Raw genomic sequence first — 22234 nt, 5'->3', positions numbered from 1 at the left:
TAGAACATTAATTTTCTTCAACATCACAAACAATAATTCGCAAGACAGACTCAGGAGTGATTTAACAGTAACTGTTTCTTTATGTAAATTGTGGTGCATGCAAATTATACAGGAATATTATATTTACAAAGTGAATCTGTTCATAAGAAGGAAAGACTATTGTTATCACTAGTGACTAACATTACAACAACCTAAGCTGAAGTCATCATCACTCCCCTAAGGTTGTTGAAACCCCCACCTCCAACACTAACAACAGTTCTTCCTTGGACAACCCTCACCAACAGATTATGGAAAATGTTCCTTCTATTGATTTCCATGTGATCTCTGATTGGGATATATTAGGAATAACAATACAAGTCAGTCTACAGTAGCACTATTTATTAGAAAAACATATGAAGACACCTAAAGGACAAAGGATATGTATAAAATCCTAGACAGCCAAAATCAAGTCTTAAACGGTTTTGTCCATAATGTAAATGATACGGCATCTATACCTAAACTTGCACTTTCAGGATTTACTGTTAAAATGGGGTCTGATTTCTAACCTCATATCTTAAGATTGACACAGTTTTGAAAATCAACACATCTTTTGTTGCTTGGTTGTTGTTTGACGTGTTTTGCTATCAAGACCGGGAGGCGCGGATACTATTGTTTGGCCAGGCTACTGAGTATACAACATGGCGACGAGTTTGCAGGGTCGCTCATCGTCCATGTAATATTTTTATCTCTCTAGAAATGGAAGTGAGGAGATTTAGGAATTATTATTGTCACCATGCCAGAAAAAGTGAAAATAATAGAATGGCATCAGTTGGAAAAGAAAAAGTATTTTCTTTTTATGAACGTGTACATGTTAACTACAAATGCTGTGCTATTTCCGGTCGAGTTAGTGAAAACTCGACTCCAACTCCAGCGGACCAAAGCTCTTTACAAAAACACGCTGGATGTCGTTTACAAGACTGTGAAAAACGAGGGATTTTTAGGACTTTACAAAGGATTCCCGGTAAGTCAGTTCGGCGTTCTCACTGGACATATCTACGCTTCAAGCTACGAAATTTCCAGAGAACAATTCTCCACGCTGCAAAATGCAGCCCGCGGATTTTTAGCTGGAGGTCTCGCTGCTGCGTTAGAACAAACCTTTATAAATCCAGTAGATGTTATATGCCAGCGAATGATGGTCGAAGGGCAAGGAGAAAGAAATAAGCAGCGCGTTACCTTGAGATCTGTCGTGATTGTAAAGCGAGTATTGAAAGAGCATGGAGTTTTTGGCTTTTATCGTGGGTTTACGGCGTCTTTGATGGTCGAGGGGCTCTGGAGTGCCACTTGGTGGGCCTCTTATGGGTTCTACTTAGATATGATTGGGAAAATGGTTCCTGATGGAACGTCACATCTCGTTATCAAGGGTCTGTCCGGGATGCTAGCTGGAATTAGCTCTGCTGTGGTGGGTAATCCCATTGACGTCATTAGGGTCAGACTACAGGTGAGTTATGGGCTTGAGTCTTATTGAAGTGGAAAATGTTAGTCTCATCAACCTTTCTTTGTCCCATGTCAATGGAGCTAATGTGTGTTTAAGTTAGGTAGCTTCATTCAGTGAAACCCAGTCAACCAACATGACAATTTTGAAAGTTTTGACATATACCTTATTATTCTGACTGTTGAAGACCTAAAAGTTTAGACTTGATCATGGTTCAGATACTGCTAAAGAAGGAGCTATAGGAGAATTGACAAATGCAAACTTGAAGAGATAATTGGTTATATTTGGGACTTGTACTTGTTTTGGCAGACTTAGCACCAACAAGATAATTTGGGTTTATTAACTGAGTTGATAATGTGAATTAGTCACCATTAAGAGTTTCAAAGCTGATGTTTGGAGCAGTATCCCTTCAATATTTGCTCTGATGAAGGGTTAGCACTTGAAACACCTGCTTTGAAACTCTCTTTGGTGACCAATTTACATTATCGACTCGGTTGATAATACCAAAATTATCTTATGATACTCCCCCACCAACATAGCACCACAGTTTTTTTTTAGAAACTTACTTCCTTTGTTCATTTTGCACTAACTTACTTTTCTTCAATTCAAAACTCTCAGAAGCAAAAGAATGAAATAAAACAAAACGAAATATCTGTGAGCCAACTGATTCATAATATTTTCCAAAATGCCCGCCGATGTGAGTCACTGACTGAATAATCTTGTTATCTTTTTTATCCATTTTGGGAAAATCAGGTTTGAAAAATTATTGACAGCACTGAAAATTTCCTCAAATGAAGGGAATAGGTATCTTAGTATTCAACCTCTTTTTCTGTCAGATAAATGTACTTACAACTTCTTTCAGGTGGAAGGAAGAAAGTCTATTTTGAGAACTCTGCATGATCTGCTCAAGAATGAAGGAGCTCTGGCTTTAACAAAGGGAATGTTTGCTAGTGCCGTTTCTGAGATGCCCTGTAGTGCTATTACAATAATTGGGTATGAAATGGTCAAGAAACTAAGCTTGAAGGAGAATTCTGTCATTGAATAATAGTGAAATAATATCTCTATATTATTAACATTTTGTTGGGCATTGTGATGCATTTTGCAGGCTAAAATGGAGAGTTTGGTGTACTAAAACACTTGCATGCTGGTATGATTGTTCAGACTGGTTTTTTGTCTTTTTTTTTCAGTCCTTATTTTCCCAATGCCTTTAATATGATAATAATAGTAATAAAATCAAAACATTCTGGATATGAATAGGTGTTGGCCCTTTCCAGAACTCATTTTAACCCTCACTTAACAGTTGTGACTAATGTGACTCTGAGTTGGGCCCAATACATATTTATGCCCACGAACATGAACTGTATGGCTGAATAGTGAGTATTTGTATTTGTAATGGTAAATGTAGTGTGCAAGTTTGAACAAGGGGCTCAACCTTTAAATGGATTAAACCCAGGAGTAAGAGTTAATTATGTAATCTGATTATGTGGGTGAGAGACTTAAGGTCTGTTATCAGTTGCAGTAACTAATGCTTTGAGAAATTGGAGTGGATGTCAAATACATCAAAGTCAACAAGTCATCAAACATTATTCACCACAGCACTACTAGCCTTAGTCTATTTTGGGACAAATTTCACCCAATTGATCAGACTGCACTATCAAGGAGCAAATCAAAGAAATGTATAAAACAGATGGCAAAAGTCTTGTTTGCCCTTAGAATTTTTAACCCCTGCCTGCCAGGTGGACAATGCTGCTCTTCATGCATCAGAAACAGGAGCTTCAACTTTTGCCTGTTAAAAGATGATGATATTGTAACCTAGCCATTTCACAGATTTGTACCAGGACTACAAGTGAAGAATCTTTTAGAATAAATGATAACATGTAATAATTTTTGTGTGGCTCTATATTTTAATTGATCCCAAATTCCATCCAAGGAAAAGTCAAGGTTTCACTTGATTCCTTTATTGTTGATGATATAAAGGTGTTACTAAGAACTTATGGACTAAATGATAAGTTCATGGGTAGCTTAATAATTACAAAAACAAACTCAATCCACCACTCCACTCCCCAAATGGGGCAGTTTAGGGCCAACTTAGAGAAAGAAAGAAATATTTTGGATAAATAATTTGGTGATAAATTTCAACTTGGGGGAGGCAGATCAGATGAATATTTTTAAAGGGAAACCAAGAAGTTGAAGTGAGGGCAACCAAGAACAACTGTATATTCAAGGGTGTAGCTAAGGGAAGATCTGGGTGTGCACATATCCTCCCTTGGTGATATATATTTTTTAATTTTTAACAACATACAACATGATTGAGGTGGTAAAAAAGCTTGAACAAGAGGATTCTCCACGACATGAATCACTCATTGATCATCCGAAAAAATGCCACACAGTGAAGCACAGCGTGGATGTCTACACGACAGAGGGGTAGATACTCTTTGTGTGATACAATGTGGCCCCCTTCCTCTCCACCCCCGCACACCCTTTAAAAAATCCTAGCCATTCCTTTGCACTTCAAAGGTTCTTCTTACCGCACAGAGTAGAGCAAAACTACAGCAATTCTATATTTCAAAACTCAATTGAAAAATGCTCTAATGCGGAGGCAGTAGCTTTCTTGATGAAACATCGATCAAGACTAATTTCTGGAACAGAATAGGAAGCAATTATGGGAACTCAGACGAATGCTGCTTGAGAGAAAAAAAATAATAATAACAACATTGCAGTTGTCGAATGTAGGCAAGGAGGGGCCTGGATTTTTGTTCTCCATTTTTCTTAAATCAAGAGTTCGCGTGACCTCCTCGAAAAGCGTGGGCTTGCAATAAACAATGAAGTAACGGAATACTCTCTACTTCGTCTCTTCGCTGGTAACCACGCTTAACAAGTGGGCAGATAGAAAGATTGAACCACGCACCTTTATAAATGTAGTGGAAAAAAGATTAGGTCAAAGGGAGTCGAATTAGTACAATTACGAACTTTTCCGTTTTTTGACGTAACACTGCTGATGATGTAATAATTGGAAGTCACCCTGGTTGTGCGTTACATTTCAGCGCGCTTTCGCGCAGATGTTTGAAAAGGCAATCTTTTGTTCTTTCCTGGATGCCGGAGGAAGTCAAACAGATTGAGTGGCAGCATGTTGACAAGCTTAAATACTACACCTACGGAAGTGTTTTCTTCGTTGGAGTAAATACTATTTTATACCCAGCAGATGTGATCAAAACTCGACTGCAACTGCAGCGGACAAATGCTCTCTACAAAGGAACGCTTGATGCTGTTTTCAAAACCTTCAGATCTGAAGGACTTATTGGGTTTTACAAAGGATTCCTGGTGAGCCAAATGAGTGTTTTAACTGGGCATTTCTACGTGACAAGCTACGAAGTTTCACGTTCGCAAATGTCTTTCTTTGGCGATGGCACTCGAGGATTTGTGGCCGGTGGAGTTGCGGCGCTAATGGAGCAGTTTTTAGCAAATCCAATCGAGGTGATTTCTCAAAAGCTTATGATTCAAGGACAAGGAGAAAACAACACAAAACTTAAGGGAGCTCTTCACATCTCTGCAGACGTGTTTAAAGACTACGGTGTGGGTGGTTTCTACAGGGGATTTGTCCTCTCGTTAATGACCGGAGCATTGTGGAGCGCTGTCTGGTGGGGCTCATATGGTGTGTACATAGACATAATTGGGGATTACGCCCCACATGGTACATCTCATCTTCTAATCCAGAGTGTCGCTGGTGGACTTTCAGGGTTGAATGCAGCCGTCATTGGGAATCCGTTTGATATTGTAAAAACAAGACTTCAGGTAATCGTAGAAAAATCAAAAACGAAATGAATACAGATACAAATTACATTGCAACAGATATTACAATTTACTGTGGGGCACAATTCAAACTAATGACAGGTCATTTTCAAGTCCATTAATGCTCAGAAATGATTCTAAATGACTATTAAGGCTGCATTTTCGTTAAAATTCAAGTAATCTTTGAACACTTGTGCTTTTAGGTATTTCAGGGCTGCTACAAATGATGGAAACAAAAAGGGCTTGCCCCTCTCTAAATTTATATTTGTGAGATTTGTTAAAAAAATGTACCATTCTCCAAATGATTCCTATTCTGGACATTTTGAACGTCTCAATTTCGTTGCACACTTTGTAGAACGGCCCTACCAAGGGAGTCAGATCCACAGTGTGGAAGAGCCTTTTTTGGGCCAATATTTGAGCCTGATAGTTATTATTCCTCTTTTCAGCAAATAAGTTAGTCTGTTTGATTCATCTCTAAGGTTGAAGGTGGAAAATCCACGACCAAATCCTTTCAAGAACTACTCAAGAAAGAAGGACCAAAGTCATTGACCAAAGGAATGCTTGCTAGTATATTGTCTTGGGTTCCTTCAAGTGTTATCATGGTAGCTGCATATGAAACTGTTAAGAAACTCAGCCTAAAAGAAAAATCCATTGACTTGTTTATTTAATAAGTACATGTAACACACTAAATCTTCAACAACTACTCACCTCATCAAAGCAAGGGTAGACCACAGGGTAAGGGGAAATTTCTGAGTTTTTAGCAATTGCTCAATTTGGTGCTTGTCATGTAAAGCATAGGAGCCTAAAGGACTCCTGGTATGTTTTATTCAAAAAAAAATTTCTCCTCTGCTGTGTCATACAGGTCAACCCTTGCTGCACTTCTATAATTATATAAATGTCAGAAAATGACAATTACAAAGAAAATATTAATTATTTCAACTTGAGAGACATTTGGTGCCCTTGCTATTGATTAGGAACAGTTCCAGCCATGTGAATTTACCGTTACATAATCTTTATGCACTCTTCAGCGTGGAAGGGAATCCTTTTACTGCCATTACATTGTAACCCATTTTAATAAAACAGTAATTCCACTTATGTATATTGTATATTAGATAATCTGAGGAAAATCAAAACTACAATTACATTGGTTATCTATCAACTTAGGATTAATCTTCTTGCATTCTATCACAAATGCTGTAATCTGATTGGCTACATATAACTCACCATCTAATGCTACCAATTTGTCACACTGTCCAATAAAAGTTCATAACTTAAACATTAAGAATACATTTGTGAATAAGAGTTTAACATAACTAGTTTAATAACTTCTTCTAAATGTAAGTATAAAGAAAAACAAAAATTTTGAATAGCATGTAACGCACCTCTTACAGTTTATTTCACTTTCAAACATACCTGCACTGTGTGCTGTTAAATAAACTTTAGATTCATTTTCTCATAGAAGAAGGTCAACTGGTACATTGTTATCTCTGAACATGTTTGAACAATACATATTTGTGCCTCAAAATTTGTTACAATTTGGATTGACTGGTTTTTAAAGAATCAGACTTCAGCTTCACTGTCATCTTATTTTGTATGATTGGTATCATGTAAATTAATATAGAATAAATTAAACACTACTTGGTCTCATGTCCTTTACACAATAGTGAAGTTTTATGTTTGCTCTGTTTCTGGCATTACAGTGGGCATTCTGCATCAAGATCGGTTAACTTGACCAACCATTATACTAGTAAAGCTAACCAGCATAAGCAGACAGTTTTCAATGTGTATGCTCTTTGAGAAGTACTCTCATTTTTGTGACCAAATGAAGTCTGCTCATAAACTTTTAAATCATTACTTATTAAAATCATAATTAACAATAACCATTGGCAAATGTCTATAAATTAAATTTGGCTCTGTACAATTGACAGTTAATCATATAAATTACAATATAGAGTAGACAGTAATATATTTCTAAAAAGTTGTTTTTAATAAACTGAGATGTATTTTAGGTAAAGTGGCTAACTAAATCCTGCGCAAAAACAACAGCTTTTTGTCTTGTTCTGATCTCTACTGAATTGGTCATAACTAAATATACATTTCAAACATACATGTTTTACATAAGTCCATAGTTTTCTAAAATCTACAGACATCTTTTAACTTGAAACTTTTAAATCATTTTCTCAGCCAATGACTTGTTCTTTCTTATGAGGAGCTATTTGAGTGATGCTGACATTAATGACTGACGTCTCACAAACAATCAGTGGCAACATTGGCCATTTACATTGTTACAATTGCTGTATTTTAAAAATAACACAAGCAATAAAGGTTTGACACAATTGATTGATAATAAAAACCGCAATTGCACTTGATATTTAGTGCAATCAATCTGCCACAGAACACCAGTGATTCTAATTAGCGCTTTCAATAGCAGTCTCATGGGAATTTGATGCCACGACACAAGCAACTGAGGTTCTGCATTAACCACTGACCAATTTAGAATGGCAACTAGATTGATTTCCAATTTTTGTTTGTTACTAGCACTAGCGATTGAGATTTTTTACTAGAGATTCATATCCAGCACTAATGATTGAGACTTGTCACTAGCAATTCACATTTTTGGCGCAAATGGCTCCCAATGCCTTACAGTTTTTAATGTTTGGTTTGTCCACGTTATTTAAAATAGATGAACTTGATAGTCCTCCTTCTAATCTTTTCTATCCTACAAAGTAAAGACCCCATTTTTATGGCTCATCATCCCTGATCTTGAACATTTTAGAAACATTCTTAAACTAAATCAAATCAACACCCCAGTTAATGAGGGTCTTTTTGGTAGGCTTGTTAAACTAAAAGCCAAAGGGCTGACTACAATTCCTGAACAAATAAATCATTTTCTATCATGCCATCTTCAATCTCTTCAATGTCATGACTACTCTCTGCCTCATTATCGTCATCATCGTCTTCATCTTCTCCATCATCATCATCATCATCATTATCCTTTTCAACTTCATTAGTATCTTCAAAATGGTGTGTGTTCATGGTATCCTCTTCTCCAGTGACATCACATGAAAGATGGGTGTACTCTCCTTCCCCAGCACTATCCAACTTAGCATCAGCTTTTGTCATTAAAACAAGAATGGTAGAAGCAAAATCAATGTTTCGATGCCAAATGATTGCACCTTGTAGAAGTGGAGTATACATAACCCTTGTCGTTTATAAAAGTAAGTTTATTTCACTTGGGTAGGGAGCTTCTAATAATTGATGATAAGGGTTTTTCATGGCTAATAGAAAGTAACAGTTTCAGGAGTTGATTGCTTCATCACATCAGCCTGACAAATAAAAGTCTTCACCAATATTTCTCAGTCTGATGAAAAAGTCTTACAATATCAGCATACAATGTACCTGTTGATTCCCTATGGGACTGCTCTAGTTTTTCCCTAGTTTCTTGCCACTTCTCAGAATAGGCTTGCTTTGTCTTCTGTGTCAGCTCGATGAGTTTTTTGAATTGATCCTGTGTCAAAAAGACAAGTATCTTCATAGCCAGACAAACATTATTGGGAGGTTGGATGATGCCAACAAGCCTGAGGAAAAACCCCTCAAAGGCCAACACAGTTTCCAATTTCCTGACTAAATTCTGGCATAATTTCTCTTTAAAAAGAAACCTTTAATACAGACTCTCTCTGTGGTGGACTAAAAAATACTAAAGCTTAGCCCCAGGTGATGATAGTTTGTGTATTTAATGTACAGTCCTCTTTGCAATTACACAAACATCAACAGCCAGTTTACCATTCACTTGGCAAATAAATTATGGAGAGATGTCTTGTAGAATAGAATTTTAAAAAATGGTACTTTTTTAGGTGAAAGAGACAATTACAAACTGTCAGTGGAGTTTCAAAAGTGGTGTCACTATTGTGATCTCTACAAAGCAAAAAGCTCCCTAATGCTGACACCATTCTCAGTCCCTAAGGTTTTATTGTTCTATGAGTAAGTTAGTCTTTTCTAGAGTGCTCTCAAATTGCTAAATGTTCGCCAATTAGTTCCATGTTTCTGTCTGCCTGAACACTATTGTTAATTTGCATTAGCCTGCATAATCATGCTTCGTAAACTTTTACTTTCCTCACCTGTGCTCCATCATAGTTAAATATCCCACAAATGCTGACAGGAACCTTCTTCAGCAGTACTTTGCCTAGCAACTGACGCTTTAAAGCAAAAACCACTGGAATCTGATTTTCTTTGCAGTACATTATTATACTGCTAAGGGTGTCATCTAGACCTCCTGAAGAATATCATAATAGTAGTAATTTTATATCATTTCAATTATTGACAGATGTTTGATTTTAAAGTTTTCATAGTCAGGAATTTTTAAATGAACATCACAAATGACCATAATCTAAAGCCAGGTATTTGGGCATGACACATAATCATTTCCTTCCAGAGGATTAAATAGGAAAGAAGTAATTCAATGTACTTGAGACAACAAATAATTACAGGGTGAGCATAATTTTTGCACCAGCAACCACTATTCAAGATATTTTCTTACTGTACAAAGTACAAAAAACAAGTCAGAGTAATTGCAATGAAAGAACTCCACATTCACAAAGGAGACGTAAAGCAAACATGCTTTATCTTTATTTTCAATTCCCTTGTTGCAGCAACATGAAAAAAAATGGGGTGGACATCAACAGAAGTCTACCAACTCAACTAACATCATTTGCTGAATTGCAAGTTTACTCTTTCATGTTATAAAACCTGACAACTGTTAGCCAATGCAAAAATTGCAAGAAAACTGTTTAGACAGTGAAATACTACAAGTTTAACCATAGACAATGATGAATGATTTAACTTTTCTACCTGCAATGACTCAATGAATTTAATATGTTTTGAGAAACAACTTACCGGCAGATTTGATACGTTCCACATTTGAGGATATAATCACACATTTCACCCTCCTCAACTTGAGGTGTTTGCTGACCTCTCTAAGGCCTAGCACAAATCTTCTCTTTGCTTTGGCCTATAAAAGAAAGTCAATATCTGCAATTAACCCTTCACACCCTAGCATCCATATGTATTTTCCCCATACTGTTTTCTTGACATTTCCGATGCTAAAAAAGAGATTTTGTTTAAAAATCATGAACTTCTTTCGTTGGCGATCATTTCTTTTATTCCTGTGACCACAAAGTGTGATTCAGGGCTGAAACATAGAGGAGAAATTAGATACAAGTGAATCTAAGTGTTCAAAGGGTTATATCATCAGAGTGGAAAAATTTACCTTCACTGGATCCTTGTGAAACTGCCTGTCTTGAAAACGCACAAGTTCTCTTAACAGTTCAGTTGCCACAGAGTCCACCTCCTTATCTGGAACTTGAAAGCAATACCTGAAAAAGTAAAAATCAACTGCATACATGCCATGGAACAAATTGTTTTTGGGACCATTACGTGAAATCAGGAAATGCATTGAAAGGAAAGTGAATTCATTTTTAAAAGTGAGACAGTGTAAGATTCCTTAGAGGATTAGTACACTATCTGTTAAATTAAGTACATAACTTATAACAGAATTATTAGCAGAGATAATAATGCCAGAATTATTTTATGCTTGCATAATTGACAAGGTGCACCTAGGGTGCAATTCAATGCCTGAAAATATTAATACCACACACTTCCTTTTCTAAAGTTTTCTCATTATCTTGTAATTGTGTTTATATGAATATAGGAAATGGTTTTTGCGCATACCTGTTGCAGTTCAGATTTTTTCATGGTCCAGGATAACCATTTTTGAACCCAGCTTTATTTAAAATGTCTTTTCTTTCAGATTTTTTTAATCAATAGAGTACCAAGGGGAATAAGAACTACAACATGGCTATAATGATGGTAATAAGGAATGAAAGTGTCAAGCAAAGGGTATCAACCATGAATGATGTCATAAAATGTTTTCATGAGTAACATAAGACATTTTGTTGATAGAACAAGAAACTTGATATTTAGAGCAGAATCAGTGACTTTGATTCTAATTACAAAATGGAAAAATGCATATTAACTATCATATAACTACTTTTCCTTCTTCCTAGAAATCCAAAAATGTGTCTCAACATTCAGGTTTGAATTGTTTTAAAATTTAAACAAAATAAACTATTAATAATAAGTCAAGAAATTAAAAAATAAGACAATGTTTTTTAGAAATTCCAGGCTTCCTGTTCTTGGAATGGCAAGTATATGTGTACAATAGGCACTAACCAAGTACTTTTAGTGTAAGAATTCTGCAAAAATAAATCACAATCTTACTCTCTAAAACGACGGCTGTGAATTTCAGCAGCTATTTCTTGATCTGTAGGAAAAGATGCTTGTGCCCCAGAAGTGTCATCTAAAAAGAAGACAGGCACTATGTTTAAATAAAATAAAGTCACTCTGAATGTACATTCACATACAATTACATTGTAAGCTACATGTAAATTAATGATCATGTACACAGGGAGAATAAATAAATAAATTTATTACTTCACATTAAGCTTTATTGTCTGTATAGCAAGGAAAGAGAGGGAGAGTATGCCATTTCAGATCTTCCTCTTATAAATGCCAAGATATACTGAAAAGTATCTGATGACAAGCACACAGACCTTTTTTTAATTTTTGTTTTTGTGATGTGCATTTGAATAATTTATGTTTGTATCCTCCAGCTCTGTTTTAGTATTTGCTGTTCTTCACCATATGGCTGGGCCAATTGACATGACTAGCAATCACTCTGTCTAAAATGGCTGTACTTTCTCAGTTAGCAAAAATTTAACCTAGAATCAATATTCATGTATTTACCAGTAATTTGTTTTAAAAAGATGGCTTCTGTTGTTTTTGTTGTTGTTTCTGTTGATGAAAAAAATAATTATAATTGTTAAACCCTACATGCTAGTATAACACTAATATACAATGGAGGGAACCCTCTTCTCCTCTGCCCCAAACCTAAAAATCTCACATCACCTTCCATCTTGTTCATTGCCTTTCACAACATCATATGCATGCACATTATCCTGTATGTCTTGCTGCATCAAAGAAACATTGTTCTTCCTTGGTATTTCATTATTTCACTGACCAAATTAGACTTTTCTCCTCAAAGTAGAAAGACATTACCTCAAAATCACAAAAGAATAAAAAGCTAGATCCAGACTTTTTTCAACATTAAAAATAAATTTGCCAGAAGTCATTGGTCTGAAGCATGCCTCCATTTTATTTATTTGTTTTTTTTTTTTTTAACACATTACTCTACTACCTTCTGATGGACTTTGCATGTCTTCCTCTAAAGCAGCATTCTCAAATTCAGAGTTATTTGTCCTAAAAAAAAAACAAAAACAAAGAAATCAGGATCCACCCAAGTTACTGAGAGAAGTTTTCAATATTCATTTTTCAGCTGAAGGCTGGGCTGGTAATTTCAATCAAATAACCATCTTTGTTTCATTTCTTCTTGTTTCAACATCACTCCCTCTACCATTTCATCACACCTAAGTTTGTAAATTCTTTGTCATCTTCAAAGCCCATCTTTTATTTTTTGGGTATTAACAAAGTTGAAGCAGGACCTCTAAGCAACATAAAGCAGCCTGCAACCTGCAGCCTTTTCCTAGAACTAGAACAAAAATTTATCTTTCAAATCAGTACTTAATCCCCAAGGTATCAATGAACTCTTTTTTGTGTTTTTCACATTACCAAGTTCCCACAGATTGCCGGGGTAACTCAATTTTTCTGTATATAATTGACCCACAACCCACAATTCCTCTATTAGCTGTTGAGCATCAGCTTTAGAAACTCTTTGCAGTGTCCAATTTACTTAAAATAACCAACTCAAGAGATAAATTAAACCAAATTAACAACAAATAAAACAGACTAGACTCTTTGCTGTGAAACAATCCAAGCTATTAATCAACCCAGCTTAGTGAAAAGAGGTCTTTAACCCTTTAACTCCCACACCAAATTTGTAATTCTCCTTACAGTGAACCATACAATTCTCATGACATTAGTTCAAAGAATTTAGTATTGGATCAACTAACTATCCCAAATTGATAGTTTTCTTTATTCTCATCACTTGTCTGGTTGATGTTGTATTGATATTATAAGGAGAAATTCTGTCTTGGTCACTTATGAGAGTTAAAGAGTTAAAGGAATGGTGTGACAACCACAACAATCTCCACAAACCTGTTTTCTTTATCTTCACAAACTTCATTGTCTTTGTCAGTATCTGAAGTTCCCCCAGTCTCTCTTGCTTTCTTCTTCTCTTCTCTTTCCTTCAGAATAATCTACAGAGACAATTTAACTAAACATTCACATTGAATCTTCTGTAGAATTCGACTACATATTTACTTATAATGATGTTGTATGAATCATGAACATGTCTAGTACTGGATGTTTTAAATTCAGAGACTACAAGGTCATGGCAGAATAACTCTCCAAAACTTAATCCTTCCAGAATTATTCATCTTTAACTCTTGACTGTTAGTCTTAGTCCTAAACCATATGCTGTAAAATATAATTGAATTTTGAATAAAACAATATTGTGATATTTCAAAAACATTTGTGGGGATATCCTAAAGAGGGTTATTGTTCATTATGACAGTAAGCAAAAATAAACTGTTTAATTGTTTGTAACAAATGATTAAACAGTTTATTATTTGTGGGGATATTTTGCACTTTCAGAATTTTGTTTGTCTTGGCTTTCTGTGATGCTTTTTTCATGTAATTTATTAATAAGTAATAACATGATTTATTGTGCAATTTGGTGTAAATAAGCACTTGTAAATTTTTTAAAGACTAAAACTTGCACTTGCCCTATGGGCTCATGCAATTTTGTCATCTTGGAAGAATTCACTGCGCTTATTAACACCAACTTAACTTAAAATCATGATATTTCCAATTAATATGGTGTATTGAAAGCATAGTAAAAAATACTTGTACCAAAGTTAGTAATATCACTGTGGCACTTCTGAATGATGTAAAAGTACTTAAATCAAGTAACATGATTGTACCAGCTAACTGGATAGTTGATCAATGAATAAGGACAGAATATAAAAAGCAGTTAACCCTTTAACTCCCAAGATCTGATTGTTAATTCTCCCCTCTAGCTGCTACACACTTCCTTGTAAATTAGTTATGAGAACTTGGTGCTACATCAAGATAGCAACTTTTACCTGATAAGTTTGAATATTCTCATTACCAGTTTGCTGAATAACAAATGGATATTAAAAGGAGAAGTTCCATGTTAATCACTTCTGAGAGTTAAAGGGTTAAAGAGTGACTGTCTCCTCTAAATGAATACACAACACCTATACTTATTGCATCCCCATTCACAAATATTTCACTGGCAGACAAGAGTATTAGAATTCATCCTAATCTCCCTCTTAAACTTTGCCTGTTAAAAAGTAATTTAAAGATGGTAACCTTTCAGACCATAATTTTGCCAATGGATCATCAGAAACAAATGTAACCTTGTCTGTCACATATGACAGAGAAATTTACATTCATGTCTATACAGCTCCAAATATTAACCTATATGTATACCTTTTTCAGAGCACTTGGCTTCTTTCTTGCTGGAGTCTCTCTCTCTTTACCACGTTTGATAACTGGAGCTGTGGAGTCTAACATGTTATGGGGGACCTAATGATATTCAAATTAAAGAAATATTATAATAGTTACACTGAAATTTTATAAGAAGCTAATTTAAAACAATTACCAGTAATATTTATCAATTAACTTTAAATTCTCAGTTGATTCTAGAGCTAGACCCAAGGCAAAGTATCACCACCTGCAATTTCTGACCAGTTAAAAAAGAGGGATAATGCAACCCTTTTCATCAGCACTAAATTTGTCTAGATAGTAAAATCAGTATCATTACAGAACATACATTCTCTGTACCCAGTCAAATGTACCTTCCCATCAGGTTCAAAGATTTATGATAAATTCTTGGCTGCTGCAAGACTTGTAAACACTAAAAAACTATTGTAAGTACCTTATTCTCTCCTCTCTTATGTAACCATGCATTCTTCATGGGAGATTTTGCCTCAACAGTTGTTGACAGCTGACTTGGTAGCACACCAGTGGATATCACATGCTTTTTACCACTTTGTGTTCGTTCAGGAATCTGAAAAAGTGAAAAAAAGCATTTCTACATTTACTTCTGCTGTAGCTACAAACTGGAAAGCAGCAAACAGTGATTTAGGGTACCTACCACTATGAATGTTAGACAACTGAAAATCAAAGTCAAATTGTCAACCAAACAAAAAATGGAACCACTGACAATAGATGTAAGATGAAACCTACACACTACAGTCCAAAATCAAGTCCCTTTACTTTCCCAATTAATGGGCATAGAAATGAAACAATATTATCTTACTGAAATTGTTTTCAGCATGCTTCCAAGATCAACTTGAATAGGCTTTTCAGTTCGTTTGGATGATGCATTCTGTTGCGCCTTCTCTCCTGTCTCTGCAGATTTCTTTTTCTTTCTCTTTTTCTTCTTCTTCTTTTGATTTTCACCATCTTCCACAGTATCCACTATGGCTTCTGCTGAAAGATGCAGCACTCCACGACCCTCTTTGGAAGACTGTTCACTGTCCTGTGAGGGACTGACTAGAACTGGCTGTTAAGTAATATAGTCAAATGCACAAAATTATTCCTTGACAATGTAATAAATTATATAACTGTGTAGCTGTTAGGTAATAACAATCAAACAGATCTGTATACAACTGCCTTGCATAGCTGCCAAAGCTTTCTAAGGAGTTTGTGATCTCATTCCTTTTAAAGGAATGCCAGTCAATCATAAGCTACTTATGAACACTTTGTCACAATTCCCTAACACTTTCACACACCCATTTTCACTCCAGGGCCCAGATGTTCAAAGGGCAGATGACTTTAACCAGTAGATCAATGGCTATCCAACAGATTAATGTCAACAAAATTTACAGCATTATCCACCAGATAGAGATTTATCCACTGGAAAGTGTTATCCACCCTTCCACCAACTGGTATCTGGGCCTAGTTGTTCAAAGAGTGTTCAGCACTATCCACAGTATAAATCTCTGTCAGGTGGATAAGCATTTACAAAGTGTACCGTGCTATTGACTAGACAGAGTTTATCCACTGGATAGCCTTATCCACCCTTACAACAACAAGGGCCTGGGTTGTGCAAAGTACCGTGAGTCAACGACCTGGAGCTTAATTGATTTTACAGCAACAAAAAAGGAAAAAATGCTTCCTCACAAGGAAAGTACTCATCAAGCATGATAAAAGTTACTCTTAGGATCCTGATTACTAGTAGGTAATTTCTGATGGAACACAATCAATAAGTATAATATCTAAAGAAAGCACTTTGGGCATTTATTAAGCATTCAAGCATGCTTTGTAACTCACCTTTGGTTTAGGTGCTGCCCTTAATGCAGCACTGTAGGACAAAGGAGCTGGTGGTTGTTTGGGAGAACTGATCACTTCCTTAACCTCAGTTGCCTGTCTGTCAATGGTGAAAGGTCTTTTAATTTTCACACTTTCAGACAAATTGGGAAAGTCACCTTCTGCCATTCTATTGTTTGAAGAACCAATAAATGAACTTTCTTTCTCATCAGATGTTCCCTGAGAGCTAAACTGAAAGTTTCTCTTAACATTTGAACTAGGCTGTCTTGTATCAGTCTCATTTGATGATAAAACCGAACTTATTCCATTCAAGATTTGCTGTTTCTTTGAAGTCTCAATCTTGGTGATAACTCTGCTACTCTCTTTGTGTGCAACATGTCTTGTGTCACATTTCTGTCCATCAACTTCAATTTTTTCTTGAAAAGTTCTCTTCTTCCTAGAGTCAGTATCAGTATTCTGAATGTTTGAACTCCTAAATGTTTCCATTTTGCTTGAAATTGTAGAATGTCTCATAACATCAGTCTCATTCCTCTTGAGTCTCCAGTTGTCATCATTATCAGAAGTCAATTTTTTTACACAATTTCTTTTATTTTGCATAGCCATTCTAGAAGATTGATCCACTGTTCTAGTTCCTAAATTGGAGATTTCACCATTTTTCAATTTTTCATGACGACTATCCTCCAGTGCACTCCATGTTCCCTTTGGTCCTTTCTCTTGATCATCCCTCTGATCATCTTTTTTATTTTCACAGCTCAAGCTATCTGTTGATACCTTCTTGCCCTCATAATTATCTGAGCTCAAAAGGTGTTTGTTTTTCCTACTAGGGTTATTTTCCATAAAATCCTTCACCCAAGATTTAATTGTTATACCACTATGGTTACTACTACTCACATTTTTGGCTCCCACACTCTTGACTTTGTCACTGTAACTCACCATTAAGCTTTTGGTATCCAATTTTCTGTATTCAGTGCTATTTATGGAAGAATCAACTACTGAAGAATTGTGTTGCAGACTGGGAAACTGTTCACTTTCATGAGTTGAGTTGGCTTGGTTGTGTTTTATCCCATCAGATTTATTGTTTACATCATTTAACTCCTGTGGGCCTCGGGTTTGGCCTTCACTGTTTAATTCTTCTTTGGTTTGTTGTTGAGTAGAGCCATTAGGTTCCTTTTGTTTTCTTCTACGTCTTTTTTTCTTTGTATTTGTTGTGAGGTTTTCATCTGCAGCATTTTCCACAAAAGTTTCCTCTTTACTAATTTCTACCCTTCTCTTTGTAATAACATCCTTACCAGTTTGGTCTGTGCTTTTCTTGGATTTTAGATAATCTCCCTGGTTTTTCTGGGGAAAAGTAATAATTGTGAATCAGAAAATCTTACACATGGGTTTTCACAATAATATTGATTCTTCACATGTCTGAGGAAAAACAATATCCTCTTCCATGTGGTGAAGATATCCTGATAAATTTTAATTTTGGAGACAAAGAAAAAATTACAGTTTTCTACTTTTGAATTTCAAGAGGAATTTTAAAGTATACCCTAATGACAATGCAGTGTTCTCCCTTGTTTTAAGCGCAACAGGTAAAAAAAATTTCCAACTGGTAGCGCAGTCCTTTTACCTGGTTAATTTTCAAGAATTCCAAGCGATTTTGGAGGTAATAAGAGGTACTACACACACTAAATTTTACTGCTTGAAAAGGAGGACACTGCAATGTTGATGATAATGATGATAATAATGATACTAATACACTTTTATTACCTTAAGATAAAAAAGAGATAAAATGTGTTAATATGTGCTAGAACAGCAGATAGTATTGAAGATGCACTCTGACTGGCCACTCAAACACTGAATATCCTTTGCTATTCATCTCTGAGTAACTCTTATGCGATTTATGCCAAAACATTTTGTGATCATTGCAGGAATAAATGAGTTAAAATCATATTTTTGTGCTATGTTATCTCACTGTTTTTTATATATTAAACAACTATTCACATTACAGTCAGTAGCTCGCAGTGGATATTTCACTTGCAAAACATTCAAGCAGCAAGGTAAACATCCACCACCAGCCACCTTTATTGAGGTGAATAATAACCCTCTAACTCCTAAGATCTGACTGTTAATTCTCCTCTTTAGCTGCTACACATTTTCCAATAAATTAGTTTCAAGAATTTGTTGTTTTATCATGAAAACAACATCTACCTGATCAACATGAGTATTCTCGTTACTTTTTTGCTGGATAATGTATGGATATTAGAAAGAGAAATTGGATTTCAATCACTTCTGGGAGTTAAAGGGTTAATTATCTGTCATGTTTGACTCTTTACACTGATACACCGCTGTTTCCATGACTTACTTGCTTGTATTCAATCTGGTTGTTGTACTGATCATCAAAAGTGTGCTCTGGTTGGTAAAATGAAATGGCATAAGGAGGAGAGAAAGGTACATTGGATGGCTTGAACTCTGGAACAAGAGGGGAAAGCTTGGAGTCAACAACCACACTGCCAGAAGGCTTTGACCTGATGTTTGCTATCTTGGGGACAAATGCAGGCACAGTAGCTGAAAGTTTGGAACTAGAAACAAGTTCCTGCAAGACAAACACACATTAAAAAATGGTTTAACATTCAATCCTCCTAGCACAAAGCAGGGCGTAAAATTATTATTTTTTCTGATGGCCAAAGTGGTAGCCAATTCAAAAAAAGTTGGTCACCATTTTTAAAGACAAACAAAACCTTTTTTTGTGCTGCCAGCGTTCTAGATAGACCTTCCAAAATTAAGTTAGAAAAAAGATCTTTCACATGCTTCAAAGTGGACACTAGGATGGATAATATTCAATGCTCAAGCTCATCTAAATCCAAGATGGCATCTATTAATTGATGAGAAGTATGTGCTGCATTTTGGAAACAAACTTCATGAGGAAGTTTGCCACAGATTTATCTTTGCAAATCTTTTTAAGGGCCTGTTTACATGGAGGTGGGGGACCCCAGATAGGTGAGGTAACCTGCCTAGCTGTGATCAAAAATTAAAATGTGTTTACATACAATCTTATAACCCCAGGGTGCTGGGGTAAGGTTTCTTGAGGTTGTTGTTGCGTTAGCAATTAAGGAGTTTGAGCAAAGGTGTCCCAGGCTCACATCTCGAGAAAGATGAGAGATTAATTCTCAGACACATATGTATTTATTAATGAAAGCTTCACGCATTGTGTTATATGGTGTTAGGTTACACAAGGTACTGTTGACTTAATATGTCATAAGGAATAGTTTGGAAACAAATTATGGTTGATTTACAACGCTAAATATTCTGAAATCTGAACATTTTACACTCCTTGTGTGTCTGTTGCAGTTTCCAGTGATTTCTGCCATGAGATGGCTAGGAAATGTACAAAGTTTTAAAACATGTATGTTTCACTTTTGAGATTTTTGCCATGAACATGACCCTGGCTACATGGGTTACCCCACCTTGAAATGTTTCCATAGCAAATTGTCACCCCAGCTGACAGGGTTACCCTTCCTGGCAGACCAGGCAACCTGCTTAGGAGGGTTTCCCCACCTATCATGTAAACATGATCAAGATAAAATAAGAAATTATATAGACAGGCAGGTTACCCCACCTAGGTGAGTTACCTCATCTACTGGGGTCCCCCACCTCCATGTAAACAGATCCTAATTCACAATATATCTCTAGGTAAGTTTATAATGAAGCATTCTAGTTGCCAATTTGGTGACTAATTTTCAGGATTTGGTTGCCAAAGTGAAAAATTTAGTCACATTGGAAATGTACAAAGTTTTAAAACATGTATGTTTTGCTTTTGAGCTTTTTGCCATGAACACAACCCTGACTAGGTAGGTTACCCCACCTTGAGACATTTTCATAGCAAACTGTCACCCTAGCTGACAGGGTTACCCTACCTGGCAGACCAGGCAACCTGCTTAGGTGGATTTCCCCACCTATCATGTAGACATGATCAAGATAAAATAAGAAATTATATAGACTATAGATAGGCAGGTTACCTCACCTACCTGGGGTCCCCCACCCCCATGTAAACAGGTCCTAATTCACCATATATCTATAGGTAAGTTTATGATGAAGCATTCTAGTCATCAATTTGGTGACTAATTTTCAGGATTTGGTTGCCGAAGTGAAGAATTTAGTCAAATTGGTGCCTGTACTAGGTGCAATTTCATGCCCTGCAAAGTGCAATATATTAAAAGCTAGTCAAACAAAATTGGTATATTTAAGAATCTGTCAAAGTTGTTTCTCATGATTACAAAAATTAAGCTTATAACAAAATTCTTAACATGACTGGTTATAACCAGCCTGATCCAATCACCAATAGGGCAGTATAATCATCACGCTCAAATTGGACAATATATGCATCATGGACTGTATTCTGTGTACACGCTTTTGTTGCATATTTCTCCAAGTTTAATATTGGTTTTTGTGAAAATGTACAACCAAAGGTTAGTTTATTTCCCAAATTTTATCAAATTATTGATTAATTGGTATTACAGTACTTCCTGTAGTCCAATTCTGCCTGTAATCAGACTCATAATTAACAAATCAGACTCCTGCTTCACAATCGTCCAAATAATATTTTGTCACTCACTTGGATGATTACAGACTGGATGGGACTCCACTCAGTCCTACAACCATTACTAATTGAATATTTAACTGCTAACTCGTGATGGAGACGGAGAGGCAATGAATTCTGTATTTTGAGAATTTGGAAAGAAATACCCATATGTAGACTATTTAGCAGAAAGATTCAAAGCAAAAAAGCTAAGGCCTAGGCTTGAAGGAATGGTCCAAATTCAAGTAGTAGCCCATAAGCTTTATGGGCACTAACGAGTTGCTCGCGTTGAACATGTTTTTTTTCATCGCCATTGGAGACACACTACCATGAGGTCGTCACGATTATTAAATTCTTAGTTACATTACTTTACTACTTCTCCACGATCATAATACGAGTATTAACCTTTAACTACATTTCTATGAGGACCAAAGACAGAGCTCTAGCTCCCCCCAAAAAATATTACCCGAGCTATTCTAAAAGGGATCTGAAGGTAACACAAAATCCTTGATCGAAGGTTGATTCATCAATTGAAAACAAACTGGGAAATACGAAAACAAACGATACAAGCTGTATTATTCTTACGCTATTAATACTAAAAGAAAACCTATAAATTACCTCTGACTCCTGATTTACATCAGACATTTGGAAGGTACAAGACGATCCTAGCGATTTTACACTTAGCTGAGCTGAACTCCTCAATTCGTGCAAAATCGCTACTGTGGAGAGTGGAGGAAATGTTCCATATTTGGTCAACATAAAGTACCAGTCTCCCACTCGTCTGCTACTTCGGAGTAATTTTTGTTTTCTATTTTGTTCACTTTTCATTCCCGTTTATTCGTAAGTCTGTTGGCACTAAAATCGTGGCTTGGTATTCTGGCGAAATCTCTCCAGTTTTATCTCATCAAATACTGATATCCGAGACAAAAGCTCGATAACTGGTGATGGATGTGAAACTTACAACCAGGCGCTCTTTAGCGGGGAGCGCGGAATTCTAGGAAAAAAAGAACTCCTAATCGCAGGTTAGCCGATGGGGT

General features: G+C 36.0%; 3 protein-coding genes across 3 annotated transcripts; 2 read left to right on the top strand and 1 right to left on the bottom strand.

Annotated features, from left to right (window-relative positions):
* The first annotated feature begins 54 nt into the window (after positions 1–54).
* LOC131796468 (solute carrier family 25 member 44) lies at positions 55–3343 on the top strand. The gene is made up of 2 exons (XM_059114061.2): positions 55–1477; positions 2334–3343. The coding sequence occupies exons 1-2, from the start codon at positions 773–775 to the stop codon at positions 2514–2516; spliced, it is 888 nt and encodes a 295-aa protein (XP_058970044.1). The 5' UTR covers positions 55–772; the 3' UTR covers positions 2517–3343.
* Positions 3344–4347: 1004 nt separating this feature from the next.
* On the top strand, positions 4348–5938 carry LOC131796418 (solute carrier family 25 member 44-like). The gene is made up of 2 exons (XM_059114000.2): positions 4348–5263; positions 5740–5938. Exons 1-2 carry the CDS (start codon positions 4565–4567, stop codon positions 5926–5928), a joined length of 888 nt encoding a protein of 295 aa, XP_058969983.2. The 5' UTR covers positions 4348–4564; the 3' UTR covers positions 5929–5938.
* Positions 5939–6634: 696 nt separating this feature from the next.
* On the bottom strand, positions 6635–21917 carry LOC131796417 (myb-like protein X). Its single transcript, XM_059113999.2, has 15 exons — positions 21816–21917; positions 18984–19214; positions 16637–17971; positions 15621–15866; positions 15237–15368; positions 14789–14884; positions 13430–13530; positions 12513–12574; positions 12062–12109; positions 11537–11615; positions 10527–10632; positions 10154–10268; positions 9379–9533; positions 8660–8768; positions 6635–8373 (listed from the first exon to the last, which is right to left on the bottom strand). The coding sequence occupies exons 1-15, from the start codon at positions 21840–21842 to the stop codon at positions 8123–8125; spliced, it is 3093 nt and encodes a 1030-aa protein (XP_058969982.2). The 5' UTR covers positions 21843–21917; the 3' UTR covers positions 6635–8122.
* Positions 21918–22234: the final 317 nt, after the last annotated feature.

This window comes from Pocillopora verrucosa, chromosome 1 (assembly GCF_036669915.1).
Source record: "Pocillopora verrucosa isolate sample1 chromosome 1, ASM3666991v2, whole genome shotgun sequence".
Taxonomy (NCBI): domain Eukaryota; kingdom Metazoa; phylum Cnidaria; class Anthozoa; order Scleractinia; family Pocilloporidae; genus Pocillopora; species Pocillopora verrucosa.
This window is presented reverse-complemented; position numbering and strand designations above follow the sequence as displayed.